Here is a 17615-nt window from a genome sequence, read left to right as displayed (position 1 = left end):
AGGCAATTAAAAAAGAAACTCCATCTATTATTATAACATTAAAAAAAAAAAAGACAAGACTCCCTATCTTTTATCCCCATGGCTCACCCCTTTCTTCTCCCTCTTCCCATTGAAAACCCTTTTACTGTGTCTGAAATGGATTTTTGTGCTTTTGCCTGTGCATGTAGTTTTCATGTACACGAGCGTGGGTGTAGCTCTTGCTCTTGTTCTGTTTCTCTTTTATTCCGGGCTGTCCTCTGAGAGGCACTTCTGTTTATTTTTAGCGTATGTTTAGTTCACGGCTCCCACTGCTGCGTGCACACTCCCCGTGTTTTACTGACAGCCTTCCCAGTTCTGGGCCCTCAGCTCTCCTCCATGTGCTTACCCTAACCCTTACATCACATGGCCATGGGATCCTGCCGCCGTCCCCTGCACACAGGGAGATGTGCACATGTCTTTCCCAGGGCTGCATTCCCATGATGGGGGTTGCTGGTTGCAGGCTGTGGGGACAGATGCTTGGGATAAGCAGGGATGGCTGCTCCCATTCAGTTGCTACAGGCTCCTGTCCTCCCCAGCACCCGGGGCTGCCTATATCCTGGGGCATTACAGTTTTTAACCACTGAAGTTTGTTCCGTTAAATTGTATTTGATTATCTTTAAGTTTGAGCAATCTCTTCATATGTGGGTAAGTCCTTGGGCTCCTTCTATACACTGTTGGTTACGTATGGCTCTTTTTCACGTGGTTGCATCTCAAATCGTCCTGGCTTGTCATCGGGCAGTATTTCCTTTTATGTTCTAGGACATTGATCCCTTGTCAGTTTCAGGAACGGATAGGCGTGTTAATAACGAAGACGTGGTAAGGTTATAATGACAGCATGGAAGACCGTCCTTAGAACTGAATAAATACAGGCTTTATTTGGCTCTAGATGTAAGCCGGTGACTGCATAGAGCTCCCCTCTTTCTCCCTTTAACTGCCTGGGAACGCTGCCCTGGATGGGCACGGATTCTGGGCCAGGTGCAGGAACCGGTGAAGCTGACAGTGCGGCTCTACGGAGATAATCCTCCACACGTGCGGCTGAGCTCCAGACACTCGAGTCTGCAGTGCCCCCGATCCATCTGCCGGGCCCCTTTGTCAAGAGAGCCCTGCGGTCACCACTCGGTCTTAGCAAATCCTTTGCAGGGATCCTGGGAATGTCCCGTCTCTTGTTCTGAATGCTTGAAGAGCATCTGTTAATAATCCCTTGAGGACTTTGCTCATTTCCACCCCATCCCTTTCTGGTCTGTGACCCTTCTCGCCTCTGGTTGATAACATGATTGCTGTTTAAGAAGGTGCTGTCCTTGGGGCACTATTCCGAGCTCACTCAGACATCGCTCGCTTCCGAGCTTTGACTTTCTGATACCATGTGAGAGCCTAATATTTGGTTATTCTCCAGGAATTTACCCAACCTGCACTCTGCGCGCTTCCGTAATTCTCTGACCACGTCTTTTCTCTCGTGGGCAGAGTTAGAATTTGAGCTTTGGATCCACTTTCCCTGAGCAAGGTGGCCAGAGTGACTTGAGGACGTTGGGGGCGAGGACAGCTCCACAGTGGTTGTGGCTGTTGTGGGGCTGTCGGGACGCTGATGACTGGCTGTGCACCCCCAGGGCACCTGCAGCGACATTTCTGCCCTCAGCTTGCGGGCTTGAGGGGAGGTGCCAGGGGTGTGGTCAGAGCTGCTCTGCCATCCATTGGCCTGTTCCACATAGCACTTCCTTCATGCCAGCCGTTGTAGCGGGCCCGTCTTCAGCTTCCTCCCCTCATGGAGGCAACTGGGAACTTGAGTCTAGTTGCACCCCCAGGGCTAAGTGGGACCGTGTTCCTGGGCCTGGCGCTTCCTGTGGGGAGCTGAGGCTTTGCCACAGACACACTTTGTGAGATCGTGGCTGCTCTGGGGCATGGCGTCTCCGGATTGAGGAGGGAGGAAGTTAGCGCTCAATGGGTCCTCTGTCTTGGGGCAGTTCCTGATGATCTGGGGATGCTGCTATGTGCACTTGGCAGTGACCCCGATTCAAGTCAGTTAGAGGGACAGATAGGGAAATGGATACCCAAGGAGCCCTCTCCGGGGTGAGTGGTCAAAAGGATGTTTCCTCTTGGGATGGTATGGCCTAACTTCAAGGTGGCGGCTTTAAGAATGGGCTGGTGGGGTGTTCAGGAAGGTCACTAGCCAGGACGATTTGAGATGCAACTCTCTGGAACCTTCTAGTGTATTTCCACAGTGTTAGGATTATTGAATTCTGGTGACAAACTGATGAATTCCCCAGGACAGGAAGGTATCTTGAGGGTCCTGGGGTGTCTCCTCCTTCTAACTGTTGCAACTTTGTGTTTGTTTAGGGTGGTACAGAGGTTATACCTTAAGAAAAAAGTCCAAGAAGGTAAGTCCTTTTTTCTAAACCTCTGCATTTCCATTCATTCATCACACCAGGAGAGGAAATCAATCCCATCCCATTTGTGTCTTCGAGTTTTCTGTATATATCTCTTTCTCTGAACTTAACAAATGTGTGGGCTGACACGTGGGCTACCCTGAATTGTTTTCTTTTGAACAGTATGTGGGCACAGAAACACCAGCTCTGCATCCGTGGTGGGACTGCTGGGCTGTGGCTCAGTCCTGACCTGTCCTCACGAAAGGCACAGTCCTCTTTTCCTGGTAGAACGTCACATCCTATTTAAGCTCGGGTTGTGGGAGAGAAGGACCCTGGGGATAATGACTTCAGAAAAAAAAAATGCCACTTATGATTTTCAGTCTTATATTATCCTCAGTGACCACAGATTTGCAAAGCTCATGCGTGCTTGTTTTCCTCTTGCGCAGAACTATTTTAAACTGCCTGACTTGCTTGCAAAAGAAAGGTTCTGCTTTCCAGGGCCTTTTGCATGTGAGGCTCTTTGAACTTCTAAAGCCAAGACCTGCAATTATGCCTCGATCCTTGTGGCGGACACTCCCTGACACGGTTCTGTTGTGGCTTTTCTGTTTTTAGCTTCGCAAAACCTAATTACAGCCCTCCGGTTTTATTCTGTGATTTTTGAAATAATGTCCATTCTGAGCTGTGATTAGGCTCTGTCCACGTTAACTCACACACTTAATAACTACGTTTGCTTGACAGAGGGTTCGTTTTATTTCTGTTTCTTAACTCTGCCTCTCATGATTTCCTTACTGGGCTGGACTCCTCATGTGGTCCTGAGCCTGTAACTTAAGGCCTCCGAGGTCCGGTGGCTGAAGCACAGGACCTGCCTGCCCAGCTTCCCCCAGAAACCCTGTAGCCGGGCCCTGCTGGACAGGTGGCAGCTGTTTGTCCTTTGTAGCTGTCATTTGTGAAGGGCCCAGCTCGAGCCGCATTTTTTCTTCTGAAATCCTCATGGGAAGACCAAGCATTTGCAAGGCCTTTAAAGATACTATGGTTTCGTAGTTGGCCCTTGCACGCAGTGCAGAGAAGGGACTTGGCCCCCAGTCATGCAAACTCCCAGGAGTTCTGGAACCATCCTTTGTCTAGGTATTCACACAGATGGAGTTTGTCTGGGCTAGTTTGAATGACCCCGGCTGGAGTGGTTGCTCATTTCACGCCTCTGCATGTGTCGCCTCTCTGCCTTCCACGTCCCCTTCTGTGGCTTCATGGTGCCCGGGAGCAGGTTTACTGAGATGGAGGGCTGTCTTTGCTTGTGGGCATGGGTGAGGCTGCCTTGTTTATCCTCTTCCCTCTTCACCTGTGTGCACACCTTGACATTACCTGTGCTCCTGGAGGCATCCTGGGATTTGGGCATGTCCGGAACAACTGGGACCCTGTGGAACTCCCAGCCTCGGGGCCCTTTAGTCTGCTTTCTTGCCCAGCCATTTGTCTTCCTGCCTGACCGCTCCTGTCTCTGTGACAATTCTTTATGTGAAATTCCAGCTTTCCGTGTACGCAGGAGGAGCTTGAATCTGGGGTGCCCATGCTCCTCCCACACAGATTAGTAGCTGTGGTTTCTGGTCCTCCTGTGTAAATCCTTTGGGGCCAGATGCCAGGGAAACGCGGTCAGAAGCTCCTTTCACACAACAGGTGCCTGGAAACCACCAGTGCCGGCCGCTGAGTAGATTTCCGCTGCGCGCACTAAATCTCACACGGGAAGCCCTCCGGCTGTGCTGGGCAGCCCCAGATCCCAGTGCCTCTTGCCCCACTACCCGCTTTCAGGTCCTTGTTTCTGGCTCACTCCAGAGAGGGGGCTCTTTGTTTGCTTAGGAAGCAGGACAGCAAGTCTTGGTTAAAGCCCCTAGCACTTTGCCGTCCGCACCCGACACTGAACTTGCGCTTGAGAAACTCTCCCTCGCACACTGTGCTGCTAAGCCCCCAGCCCCCATGCATGCTGCCTTTGGGGGATGCCGAGAGCTGTGAAACCGGTGTTTGGTAGTTGTGTGGATTGGGGGAAATTTGCCCACTTTCTGTATTTTTTCACATGGCCCCTCTTTTGGGAGGTTGATAAGAATCTGTGGGTCAGGCAAATAGTCCTCCATGCATATGTGATGATAAGTGGTGGAAATCAACTTTCCATGGCCATTTTAGCTTTTCTGGAAAGAAGGAACTGTCGGAGACCATCATCAGAAATTGTTCTTAGGCGTCCTTTGGCTTTGGAGCTGCCTGAGTCAAGGGCATCAGCAGACCTGAGGTGCATGCAGTGGGGAAGACACAGGCCAGTCCTGTGCACTTTTTTCCTGGCACACGGATCGCTTCTGTTTTCTTCCGAGACATCTGTAGTCTCCGTGAAACACGAGCAGGCTGAGCTCATACTTCCTGTTTGCCCCACTGTGTCGTATGTGAGACTTACCGTAAGCCATGCAGAATTAAGAGCGATCCAGCCATCCCTCCCCTCCCCTTGTCAGGGTGGTTTTTGATTTTCGGTTGGTATTCAAGTTGGTAATGAAATTACTGTTTTTTTCCCCTCCCAAAGGGTATATTTCCTGCTTCATATATTCATCTTAAAGAAGCCATAGTTGAAGGAAAAGGGTGAGTCTGGTTTTAATGTTGAAATGAAGAAACATGGTGATTGCATTTGACTTTGCTGCTGGGCCACATGGCAGGGCCTTTTAGGGGGTTGGATGTGGGTATGAGTGACCGTGATGGGACAGGAGTTCTGGCTAGAGAAAGGGGGCTTGGGGTAGAGATGTGTGTACAACATGGCTTTGGACCTTTGAAAACTCTCAAGTCAGCACCGGACCTGCAGCCGTGCCTCTCAGACCTGAAGCTGGTTTTGGGTAGCATTGGCCCAGTGCTCTGTGCTTCTTTGCGAGCAGTCCCACTGGGTAGAGGCTCCAGCCCCCCAGCTCTGAGTCCATTTTTCTGGAAAACTTTGAACGCTATGACACCACTGGAGTTTAGGGTGAAGCAACAGTTGGTAAATTGGGACGTGTGTGAATTTACATTTTGTGTAATTGTCATGTATGTTTCTTAGAGGTCATAAAACTGATGTATGAGATCATTAAAAGGACTTTTATAGAACAAGAACCCATTAGACAGGAATGGCAAATGAATAGCCAGGTGTGAACTTGGAAGAAGGAGCATTAAAATGTTTTCCTTTTTTGTCTCTTCTACATCTTCACCCTCAGTTAAATATGGAAATTATAAAATTACTAATCATATGATTACTGCATAATGACATCTCTTCAGCTGATTACAAAATTGCCTTTCCAAGCACTGTACTTTTAACATATAAAAAGGACTTGCTCGGGTTCTGTAGTTGTGTGATGGGTGATTAAAACGAAGAAAATAACTTAGAGGCATAGATGGGGATGACCTGTAATACAGTATTTTTTTATAGCGATAAAATGTTTTGTGTGCAGAGTTTTAAAGGGAAAGAAAAAAAAAAAAGCAAAGTTTTGACTCTTGTTGTAGAAATAATGGAACAAAGTCTGCATTGAACGTATTTTACATCTGTCTGTATCGCAGTCAGTATAGAAGTGAGACCGTGATTATTTTTTATAAGAGAGCACTGTGAGTATACAAAAGAACACATAGAGAATGTAATATGAAGCATACTAGTAATGTGAATGAGAGATTATTTTGATTCTCAGTGAGTAGAGTCACACCCACATAGACACATTGCCTCCTGTTCCTGGGGCTCGTAGGAGATGCCCCAGGTTGAGTGACTGAATGGTGCACTGGGGACAGAAGCAGTTAAGAAACAGTTTCTCTGCCTATGCTTTGGGGCTCCCTGTGTTTTCTCCCCACGCTGCTACTCTGGTCCTGCCTCTCCGTGGCTACTTCCACCCACGCTCAGCTGCTTTCTGCCTCCCTCCTTGTAAAGACCCTCCTGCCTTCCGACTTGACAGGTGGTCTCAGCGCTCCTCCTTTCCTCCGGAGATCTGTGGACCTCGACCTCCCCTCCCTATGGTCCTTCCTCCTTTCCAGGGCAGGGTGTTCTGTCATCCCACCCCCCAACCTGCCTGCTTGCTCTCCAATGTCATTACCCCATCTCTCTTGCTGGGTTTTTTTCTTTGTGTGTCCCCTTGACTCTCACATCCTTGCTGTGTGCTGGCTGCCACTGATTCTCTACCTTTTCTCCCATAACCAAGACTATTCCCATTTGTCCTCTCTCCCATGCTCCCGTGGCTTACCAATGTCTCATGTCGGAGCTTCCAGTATCTTCTCAGGGCTGCTCTTCTGGTGTTTTCCTGCAGTGTGGGACACTGGTGGCTAGCGCCTTCACCGAAGCCCCTTGTTTATTCTGATGCTTTTGTACCCTGTTTCTCTTGCCTCCTAGCCTATTTCCCCACTGTCCACTACTCCCAGGGGACTCTCCTTGTCCTTCTCCTAGCCCTGTGTTGCCCCTCTGTTTGACATGGCCCATGTTGTTGTGTTTCCTCTCTGTGGGTGATGCTTAGATCGGGGCCTCCAGCCCTGACTGTCCCTTAATGCCTAGCCTGATCATTTAGAGCCAAGTGACTAAGGAGCCACCCCTGTTGGCTGAGTGTCTGCTGTGTCCTGCCCATCCTTCCACGCCCCGCGTGTTGTTCTTTCTCTAGGTCTTACAAACAATGCTATGAGGCAGCCGCTGTTGGCTTTGTACACTGCTGACCCCTTGCAGGTAATGAGGTGCTTATGAGATGGTAATACAGTGAAGCCAGATCTGATACAGAAGAGCCAGTTGGCATATTTGTTCCAGGGACAGATCAGACCTACAGAGAGGGAGAAAGTGAGAAGGATCCAGAACCGAGACCAGGACACAGTGTGAGCAGTGGGGCCTTCTCTGTGTGGTGGAAACAGGGTCCCTGATGGAGCTCCAAGTTTCGGGGAGTAAGAGCCCAGTGGACTCAGCACGAAGTTCAGGATCTGGAGGACAGAAGCCTCCCAGTTACTGCCACACATGCTCATCCTGCCAGAGAAGAGAAATCTGCCCCCCGGGGCTTTCTACGGATGGCATCGCAGAGTGTGATGAACCGCATTTTCATCAGCGTCCTTCCTGGGAACAGCGGAGACAGACTTGGCCTGGCTGTGCTAACAGCCACTTTCTGTGATAGACACTGACGACGTCCCATCAGAGGGGAATTCCTGAAAGTAGTTTTGTGGGGAGTGGTCCCACACACCTCGGACATCTCGTCACTGCTGCTCCAGGAGGCGCAGGCTGCCACACCTGTCCACAGAGCCTGGCCTTTTCTCAGGGACTCCACTGTCTCTGTCTTTGGGAGTCCCCACCATCAGCTGGTCATTCTAGGCCTAAACCCCCATGTGAGCCCAAGTGAGGGTCCCGCCCACCGAGATGGGCTGTAGCTAGAGCTGGCGGGGGGGGGTTGGCGGGGCGGGGGGCGGCGGGGGGGGTCGGGGGGCTAGCTCAGAATCCCTGCACATTCCATGTAGTTGGAGTCTGGCCTGTTCTGGACGCCCAGTTTCCTGAGCCTCCCTTCCATCTCTCCCGCAGTCCCAAGTATTCTGAGCCCTCCCTTCCAGGGCTTGTGACTGGAAGACAATGGCTGATAGGATTTAAAAAAAAAAAAGGCACAAAGAGATAGCAAGTTAATAATAAGTCCAGGGTTGCTGTTTCGGGGTGTAGGGAAAAGGGAGAGGGTAATCGAGTGCTGGGATCAGACAGAGTACCTCCGGACGTCGGAGAGAGCTGAGGCCTCATTTGTGTTTCACCAAGGGTAACTGCTTCATGTATTATCATATAATGAGTTTTATGCATGATGGAAATGTAAAAATCATCTTAACCCGAGCCTGCATCTTGACGCGGCACAGACTGGCTCTAATTGATGGTGTCTGTAAGATAGATGGGTACACACATTATGAATGTACTCTCAGACCCTGGTGCTCTGAAGACTTCTAATGGGATATTATTTGCCGCCTCTGTCTTACCTTGACGTGCGAGGTGGACGCCTTTACACATAGGGAATGTGTGAACACACTTGGGCTGTGTACAGATATGCCCTGTCGTTCTTAGAGGTGTGTGTGTTCATATGTGTGGACACAGTCTTGTTGGTATATTTTCTCTCTGTTTGCTTAAATATTTAATTCTGTGGACTAGATTTGGGATTTACAAGTACAACTTGCAGACTCTAATGAAGCCATGAACGTGGCTGTCCTTTCCTCTTTTCCCTTAGGCAACATGAAACGGTCATCCCGGGCGACCTCCCGCTCATACAGGAAGTCACCACGACGCTCCGAGAGTGGTCCACCATCTGGAGGCAGCTCTACGTGGTGAGAAAACGGGATGTTGAATCTAAGCTTAAAAACAGAGAACAGTCTTTCTGGACTTTGCTGTACCATTGGGATTTTTTTCACTTTCCCTGGGAACCTCAAAAGCAGAACTTCTGGGACTGAGTCATGCTCAGGGCGAAGAGAGCCCATTATTCTGGCCACCCTGGGGGGCTGTTTGTCCTCTTGGACCTGCTTTGCGTTGGGGCACGGCCATGCTCACTGTGACAAAGCACTGGTACAGGGAAGGGCAGAGGATTTCCGCCTGCTTGTGCAGAACGGGAGACCGGCTGCTCGAGCCCTTTGGAAGACAGGAGTAGGCAGGCTGCATTGATGAACCCGCAGCGTTTATATTTTGATCATGAAAACGAAAATCTGCTTTTAAGCTGTAATGGGTGCTTATTTATGGATGCAGTAGAGAACAATTGCTGTTTATTTATTTATTTATTTTTTGCCATTGTCTGTGTCTTATCGTTTGAGTAAGACTACGTAGTCTTCCAGACCTAAGCGTGCCTGTTACCGAGGTGGGGAAGTTGTTTGCATTCTGGCTTCATGTATGACTGTCCGGTTCTCCCAATCACAGGAGAAGCCTTATTAACGCAGGGAGGTTGAGACTCTGACATCTTCCATTTCCTATTCCCTCGGGGCATTTCTTTGCACATAAATTCATATTTGCAGAAGATTACCTTTTGTTAAGCCTGTATTTCTATTCAGAGTGTTGATTTCTCATATGCTAATGTTGTCAGCACAAAGCAAGGGCTCTGGAGAGAAGTCAGTGCATCGATTTCTTGGGAACACAGAAAACTTGCAAAAGTCCCACAGCTGCTCTCTGGGCAGGCTTGTTGTTTTTGATTATACAGTGGTTTCTTGTAAATGCACAGTAATAAGCAGTTGCAGTAATTGGTCATCAAATGTTCTCAAAAACCGAAAAGCGTGAAGTTAGCCATGAATGTTTTGTGTAAATCTGAGCAATTTTGTAGTCGGTCTTTCATGTTCAACTTAGCAATTTTTAAACAAAAATATGGCAGCAAAACAAACAGGGCTGATGCTGAGTGATCCTTTAGTGGGCATGGCTCTAGCCTTCCCACCCGGGATAGGCATGCCCGGCCATTACCTTGGTTTCCTTTTTAGAAATGCGGGTTTCCCTGTTGCGGACTTACACTGTTGGATTTGTACAAAGCTAGAAGAAATTCCTTACAGTACTTTCCTACGAATTGGTTTTTTTGCTGTGCTCTGTGGTTGTAGACAAGTTAGCATAATATTATGGAGTTTAGATATTTGATAAGGCTTTAGGAAAAATGAATTATTAAGAGGAGATAAACCTAGTTGTGGCATTAACCATTATTTTGGCCATTTAGTTATTATTTAAGAAATGAACACTAGGACAATGCTGGGAAGAGGAGTTTGTGGGGTACAGGATAATCTACTGGGATGGGGATCATAGAAATTGCTAAAAGACGGTCACATGCTAGAAATAGTGGGATGAGAGGTTCAGAGATGTAGAGCAGAAGTTATTTTAAAAAGTAGCAGTGGCCACATTTTAATATTTATAGGGACCCTGTTTAGAATTTAATCAAATTAAGTGTTTCCTAGATTTCTTTTCGTGGAAGGAACCACTGGCTTCTTTTAGGAGGTAGGGGCAATCCCTAATTTCCTTGATGAATTGTGCTCTTGGCTGTTGCAAAACTGTTGCCTTTTTTTTGGTACCGTTAATGCCTTCAAAATATGTAGAAAGTGATAAAAATGTGAATTTGTGTTTTCCTTTTGATGTAAATGCCCCAAGAGCTTGTAGATTAAGGTTTTACTCCTTGCAGAACTGCTCTGTGTGCGCTGAGCGAACCCTGGCACGTGTGGTTCCGTGTGATGCTATTCCCTCTAACTCGGCTGATGCCAGGCCCAGGTGGTCAGTTGCTTGGTGCGCTGAGTGTGGCACAGGGCACAGTCTTCAAATATTGAAGACTGCATGGCAAGATTTTCAGGCTCACACCGAATATGTGGGAGTTCCCGGGTAGCCGATCTTCGGGCCATGGACTTCTAGACTAGTTCATGGGCTCAGTTTGCAGCTCCACGTTGAGATCTTGCTCTGGTTAACTTCTCGATTCAGGGGCGCATACTCAGAACGTTGGCTGGAATATTGAGGATTGTGTATGACTTCTTATCCTTTTGATCTGTGAGTGCCTGATGGGAAGCAGACTCCATATCATGTGTTCCTGTTTCATGCTTTTGACATTGATTGACTCCCATCACGTAAAGCCCGTGCTGCATGTGCATTTGGAAAACCATCCGCAGTGCTTGTTTCTACCAAGAGCTTCACGCACGGCTTTTGTCCCCCCTGCAGCAAGACAACAGGGAGATGTTCCGAAGTGTGCGGCACATGATCTACGACCTCATTGAGTGGCGGTCGCAGATTCTTTCTGGAACTCTGCCGCAGGATGAGCTCAAAGAACTGAAAAAGAAGGTCACTGCCAAAATTGATTATGGAAACAGGTTTGTTTATTTGAAAGATGATTTCATGCTTAAATTATCCAATCTAATAACATTACCGTAAGCCTTGAGGAGGCTGAAATCCTATTTTATCATAAAAAAATTTTCTAACATCACAATAAGGGCGTAGTTTTCATTTTTGAAAGGATGGGTTATTTTCTGTTGGATTCTAAAAATCAGGAGTTTTCAGAGACATTGTCGAAACCTGTAGTGATCTGCGAGAAGCTGGGGCTGGGGTGGCCTGTCATTTTCACTCTTCCATAGGTGGCACTGCTGTGATTTTCCCTGACAAGGGACTTCTTTTGTTTTCTGCTCACAGTTCTTGACTTGGAGTCCACACCTAGGGGTACTTTGTGCAATAACAAGCACTGGGTTGCTTTGTGGAACCCTAAGTTCTAAGAGTTGGAAGGGACGTCAAAGGTCACCTTGAAACTTAACACCGGGCCAGGGGCTCCAGGTTTGGCAAATGCAGATACAGCCAGCGAAATCTGAATCTCAGATAAACAACAACTAATTGTGCTTTGTGTAAGGATGTCTTTTGCAAAAGTTCCTGTCTACTTTGGGCCTCCACTCGGCTCTGCTTAAATGCCTACAGCAGTGGTGCACTCCCTTCTCCATAGCGCGCGCTGGGCCTGCCGGCGTTCACATGCCTTCCCAATGCCGAGCAGGATCGAGCTGCCTCATTCCAATTCTGCCAAGTCTGTGATCTGAGTGAGGCCCTGCCCTTTCCCACGGGATAACTCTCTAGTTATTCCTATAATGTCAGAGCTGCAAGAAGCGTTTAAAAATGATGTGGTCACATGATTCCCAGACGCTGGTCTGTATCAGAATCACTCCTCCGAGCTTTCAAAATATATAATTGTGGAACCTACTCCTGAAGATTCTGATTTCTAAGATGTGGAATGCTGGCTGGAAATCACAGTTTTTAAAAATAGGGTTGGACCATGCTGGATTGCAGATTGGGGAACTTCTGGAAGAGTCAGAAACTCTCATTTTGCATATTAGGACTGTGTGCTCAGAGAATGGGAGAAGTTTGCCCCCAGCTGTTTAGCTGAAAGGTGCCCTGGGTAAACTAAAGAACCTCTCTGTAAAATCAGAATTATAACATAATGTTGTTTTCTAGTACTTCATCCTTTCAAGTGTGAGAAGTTTCTAAAAAACCATTATTACTTAGATGTAGTATTTGGATTAAAAGACCTACAGGAGAAGGTGTCTCTCCCCCCACCCCCTTGCCCCACTAAATCTGTGTGTAGGATATTAGATATTGTTGCAGGGAAAACCATTTCATGAGGACCTGCTTAAACAAGAAAACGATGAAGAACAACAACAAACTTTTGGAGCTTTCATTCTGTTTTCTGTTGGAATATTGTATTTTAAACTTATGTTCAGAAACCACCTGCTTAATTTGGCTGTGGTAAGAACCAAAGTACATCATGTCATGGAACAATCTAGTTAAGAAAGGAAGTGTTTCAAAACATAATTTACTACTTCGATCGGAAATACAGCCCTTATTAAGACAGTTTTTGACCTCTTGCTCTGTTAAGTTCTACCTTCATAGTAGAAGCTCACTGTGAATCAGAGCCATGTAAGCACCGGTTGCTGCAAAATATGCAGAATGGTTGGCATGAAGAAGACCCCTGACAGGCCACTTCCCATACCATTTTCCATGTGGCATTCTGGAAGGAGCCTAGACGCAGCCATGAGAGGGTTCTGGTTCAGAATCCAGGCTCTGGGTTCTTCTAGATGGTTCCCTGAGCTTAGATTTCTGCTTCTGTAAAATGGATCTGACCACCTGTCATGGCAGGAGTGAGAGGAGGAGCACATGGCAAGATGTATGCAGCAGGCTGGTACATAGCCTGGGCCTTGGCTCCTTAGGGAGCCTGATTCTCTGTGGCCTGCGGGATCTCTGGCCCCCTCCTCCTAAAGCCCTGAGCTTTGTAGATAGGCCTAGGCCAGCACTGGCTTCGCCCATGCAGGAAAGGATTCTCTACCCACCTCATTAGCATTGACCCTACCCATACTAGCACTGACTCCTCCCAGGGGCAGGTTCATGGTTTGGATGAGCTGTAATATTTGGGAGAGGGGCTTTCCTCATTAGTGGAACATGTTGCAGAGACAACTGATGAGAGCCCAAAAGCCTTATTTTTTTTCTTTTTTTAAAATGTTCTTTTCCTCTTGAGGCACCCCACAATCACTGCAACTACTGAGGCTGTTTTCATGCAGAGCAAAAAGCCTCTGACTCTTTGTTTAAAAGCCTGTTTACCCTCCTGTTGTTGACAGGCCCAGTTGGTTCTGATTCACCATCAGTGGATTTACTCAGTAGATATTTATAGGGAAAAACAAGGTCTTTGTGCTGCCTTTCCAAATGGTGCAGTGGCCCAGCATATACAGCAGAATGATCCCGCCTGACATGGCACCAGACTCCTATCCAGTGTTAAGGTGTGTGACCTTCAGAGAAGAGAGGTCAGAGATGGATTTGTCTGGTTGGAGTCGTTATTACCAAGTCAGCTTCCCTTTTAAAACTGTAACTGTAAAAGGTGTTACTTAATTGAAATTTATCTTTCCTTCAGCAGACTCTTTACATTGCTGTATGCTTAAAAAAACCCCGAAAAGTTCCTGCTTCTATCGACTTGTTAATCACAAGGAGAAAATCCCAAAGGCAAAGTATAAGGCATCTGTGGTTAAGATCCTCATATCTTACTAAAAAGAAAACCGTAACACATCACATAGCACAGCTCCTGGTTTGTTTCTTTACATAATGGTCTTTATTTATTCTTTAAATGAAAACTGTGCTAAAAATCACCTAACAGTTTTCTTGGATTTGGGGAAACAGGATGTTGCCCAAAAGACATTTCTAGATATAGATGGACAGACTTATTAGACAGATGCTGCCCGTGTTTTAAGTTGGCTACTACGTCTAGCCATCTGGCCAGAAAGTTGCTTAATGTTATTGTGGGTAACTTCTACACGTTTGGTGTTGAAACATAATAGAATGTCTTTATCGAAGATCTTCTGGTGGGATTATTTGGGGATTAGAACTGGCTGTACGTACGAGGAAAGCTGTGTGATAAAACTTGCTAGAATAGAATATACCTCTGCTCCAGCTCTCCTCCCTCTTCTCCCCAGCTTAGTGATGATGGGACAGTCACAACCACCAGTTTTAAGTATTTGGGCATGTGGGTTTGTATGTCATTGCATATATACATATATATGAGTAGTGACTACGTACATATAGACACTCTGTCTGTACATGCTATATAGCCCACCCCTCCCCCGAATATACACAGCAGGTGTATGCTTCAAACTGTCCATGCTGTTTACGTAGTACTTAGTAACCCACACTTCAAAGCCCTTGGTTTGTGTCCATGAAGTTCTGAATTCTTGTTGTAGAATTCTCGACCTGGACTTGGTGGTGAGAGATGAAGACGGGAACATTTTGGATCCAGAACTAACTAGCACGATCAGTCTCTTTAGAGCTCACGAAATAGCTTCTAAACAAGTGGAGGAAAGATTGCAGGAAGAAAAGGTAAGTTCTGTTCTCCAGAATGTGCCCATTTACGTTTGGAGTACCTTTCCTCCGTAACTGCTTTCCAACACTAATAAAACACCAGCGAAGCCCAGAATTTGCACTAGAAAATCCCCCAAAAGCACAACTGAACGGCACACTTCATGTAGTGATGAATGGAAAGGAGCCCAGGTCAAAGCATGCTGCTGATGCCCGGAAAGAGTTTCATCCTTTGGTGGGGGGAGGGTTGTACAACACTTGCTCTGTCTTAGGAGGCAGGGTCTTTTTTTTTTTTTTTTTTTAAAGATTTTTTTTATTTATTCATTTGACAGACAGAGATCACAAGTAGGCAGAGAGGCAGGCAGAGAGAGAGGAAGAAGCAGGCTCCCCGCTGAGCAGAGAGCCCGATGTGGGGCTCGATCCCAGGACCCTGAGATCATGACCTGAGCTGAAGGCAGAGGCTTTAACCCACTGAGCCACCCAGGCGCCCCAAGAGGAGGCAGGGTCTTAATGACATTGACTTCGTGTTCTCATATCATGGGAAACAGGACTTGATTCTGCATTTCCTCTTTGATAGGAGCCCACGGAGTGACATACTTAAGCTCGATGAGGTCAGGGAGCACATGTCTCACTGATATTCTTCATCCTCTCTGGTCTGTAACGGGATCTTCTCTCTAGCAGCTATTCAGAAATCAGCTGATTGAGTCAGCCATTCATTCAGCGAGTCTTCATTGAGCACCTGCTGTGTGCCTCCTCCTGAGGACATAACTGTGAATAAGACAGAAATGTCCTCGGAGGATTTAACCGAATGCCGAAACGAAAATTTAAGCAAGTTCGCTTGCAAACGCCATTGTGATTGATTGAGGAGACCCTCGAGTACCTGAGGACGGGACTCAGGACAAACTGATGGGATTGTGACCTTTGCAGAGGGTGTAATTACTTTTCCTTTGGGTGTGTGCATATGTTGAGAACTTGAAGTGGGGCAAGGAAGTGACTTGTGGCTTTGCTGTTTTATGCCAAGTGGTTGCACATAGTTTCTTCTTCTGTCGAAAATAAAGAAAGCGAGGGTTAATGGTAAGAAAGTGAGGGAGAATAAAGAAAGCGAGGGTATTGCTAATTTGCACTTTCTGTTTTATTTCTACTTAGTCCCAAAAGCAGAACATAGATATTAACAGACAAGCGAAGTTTGCTGCCACCCCTTCTCTGGCCTTGTTTGTCAACCTCAAAAATGTGGTTTGTAAAATCGGGGAAGATGCCGAGGTGCTCATGTCTCTTTATGACCCTGTGGAGTCCAAATTCATCAGGTCAGTGACGCCTCCCTGCTGCAGGCTTTCCTCTCTGGTTAGTGGGTTAGTGTTAGGAGAACGGCACTGGAACCACCATACTTGTTGCTCTCACAGGTAGCAGTGGGGTCGTCCGCTGGCCGGGCTTCCCCCAGCAGCTGAAGCCAGTGCTGTTTTGGGACTGCATAATGGCCGGGCTTGGGCTCTGGGCCAGCGTCCCCTCTCTTCTTCCCTGCACGCATGTGGGTATTTGAACGTAGAGTTTGGTCTTGTAATGTTTCAGGGACCTGGCAACTGAAGATTGAACTGATTGCTTCCTGCATTGTCCTTATAGGGTTTTATGTTTCCAGATAGCCCCCTTTCCCCCAAAAGAGTATCATTCTTGTCTTAATCTTTTAAACTTTTAGTTTTTTGTAAGTTTTATTTTTGGACCTTTGGCCTGTTGTTATTTCTGCAACACGATTGGCTGGAAAGTAGCATCTAGAACAGTGCCTGCTACAGTGCTCTCACTTAATATATGTTGAACAGTTTGTTGAACAAAATAGTATAAATGTAAGTATCATAGATCTCGTCTCTGCCATTCCTGTTATTTGTAATATGGTCTCTTTTCCTAGTTCTTGCTTTTGTCTCTCAGTATAACTTTCACTTTGTCCATATGGAAAAATTATGGTTTAGATTATGTGTGACGTGTGTATGTATATGCATTTAAAACTGAAACTTCTTCGTTTATATTATTCACATTTTTTTTTAGAGAGAAAGCGTGCACATGCATGTGAGGGTGGGGAAGGGAAGGGGAGAGAGAGAGGGAGAGAGAAAATGAATCTTTTTTTTTTTTAAAGGTTTTATTTATTTATTTATTTATTTGAGAGAGAGAGAGAGAGAGAGAGAGAGAATGAGAGAGAGAGCGCATGAGAGTAGAGAGGTCAGCAGGAGAAGCAGACTCCCTGCTCAGCAGGGATCGAGCAGACTCGATCCTGGGACTCCAGGATCATGACCTGAGCTGAAGGCAGTTGCTTAACCAACTGAGCCACCCAGGCGCCGAGAGAATGAATCTTAAGCAGACTCCACTCTTAGTGCGTAGCCTGATACGGGGCTCGATCTCATGACCTTGAGATCTTGACCTAAGCCAAAATCAAGAGTTGGGTGCTTAACCAACGAGTCACCCAGGCACCCCTGTATTATTCAAAAATTAAAGAGTTAGTATGTGACAGAAAACAGAACAAATGGATGAATTTCATCCTCATTTCTGATATGGACTTCATTTCTTATTAGGATTCAATTTGTGTATTTAGCATAGTTTGTTATAGGCTGTGAACTAGTGCAGTGTTTTTTTTATGCTGTAAATGAATGAATGCTGGATTTTGGATTATAATCAGTCTAAATAAACCAGTAATGCTCTTAAAATAATGAACTTTGAAATGACATTTGCAAATAGTTCCACTGCAGTTGTAACCCTAGACATCCCAAATGACAACCCCTCAAGGGTTTTGTACTGACCGTTGGCGACTGCTACCTTGTGTGGGAGATGACTTACACGTTAATGGAAGAGCCGCTCTTTGTGGCGTGGCTGACATTTCTGAGCTCGTGTAGTCTTCCTGCATCGTGGACCTCCGTGATGGTAATCATAAATCAGTGTGGGTGTCTGTTTAGTGCCCTGTTGTATTTGGAAAATGA

General features: G+C 46.7%; 1 protein-coding gene across 5 annotated transcripts in view; it reads left to right on the top strand.

Moving 5' to 3' along the window:
• DOCK1 (dedicator of cytokinesis 1) overlaps positions 1 to 17615 on the top strand; it is a 490685-nt gene that overhangs the window by 60488 nt on the left and 412582 nt on the right. For all 5 annotated transcript variants that reach the window (XM_032882088.1, XM_032882091.1, XM_032882090.1 and 2 more), the window contains exons 3-8: positions 2350 to 2390; positions 4933 to 4988; positions 8576 to 8672; positions 11008 to 11156; positions 14544 to 14679; positions 15805 to 15962. In XM_032882088.1, coding sequence (XP_032737979.1) covers positions 2350 to 2390; positions 4933 to 4988; positions 8576 to 8672; positions 11008 to 11156; positions 14544 to 14679; positions 15805 to 15962 — 637 coding nt within the window. The remainder of the gene's footprint in view (positions 1 to 2349; positions 2391 to 4932; positions 4989 to 8575; positions 8673 to 11007; positions 11157 to 14543; positions 14680 to 15804; positions 15963 to 17615) is intronic.

Source organism: Lontra canadensis, unplaced genomic scaffold, assembly GCF_010015895.1.
Source record: "Lontra canadensis isolate GAN:19392208 unplaced genomic scaffold, GSC_riverotter_1.0 scaffold79, whole genome shotgun sequence".
NCBI lineage: Eukaryota > Metazoa > Chordata > Mammalia > Carnivora > Mustelidae > Lontra > Lontra canadensis.
The sequence above is the reverse complement of the archived record's forward strand: the minus strand, read 5'-3'. Positions and strand labels throughout refer to the sequence as shown.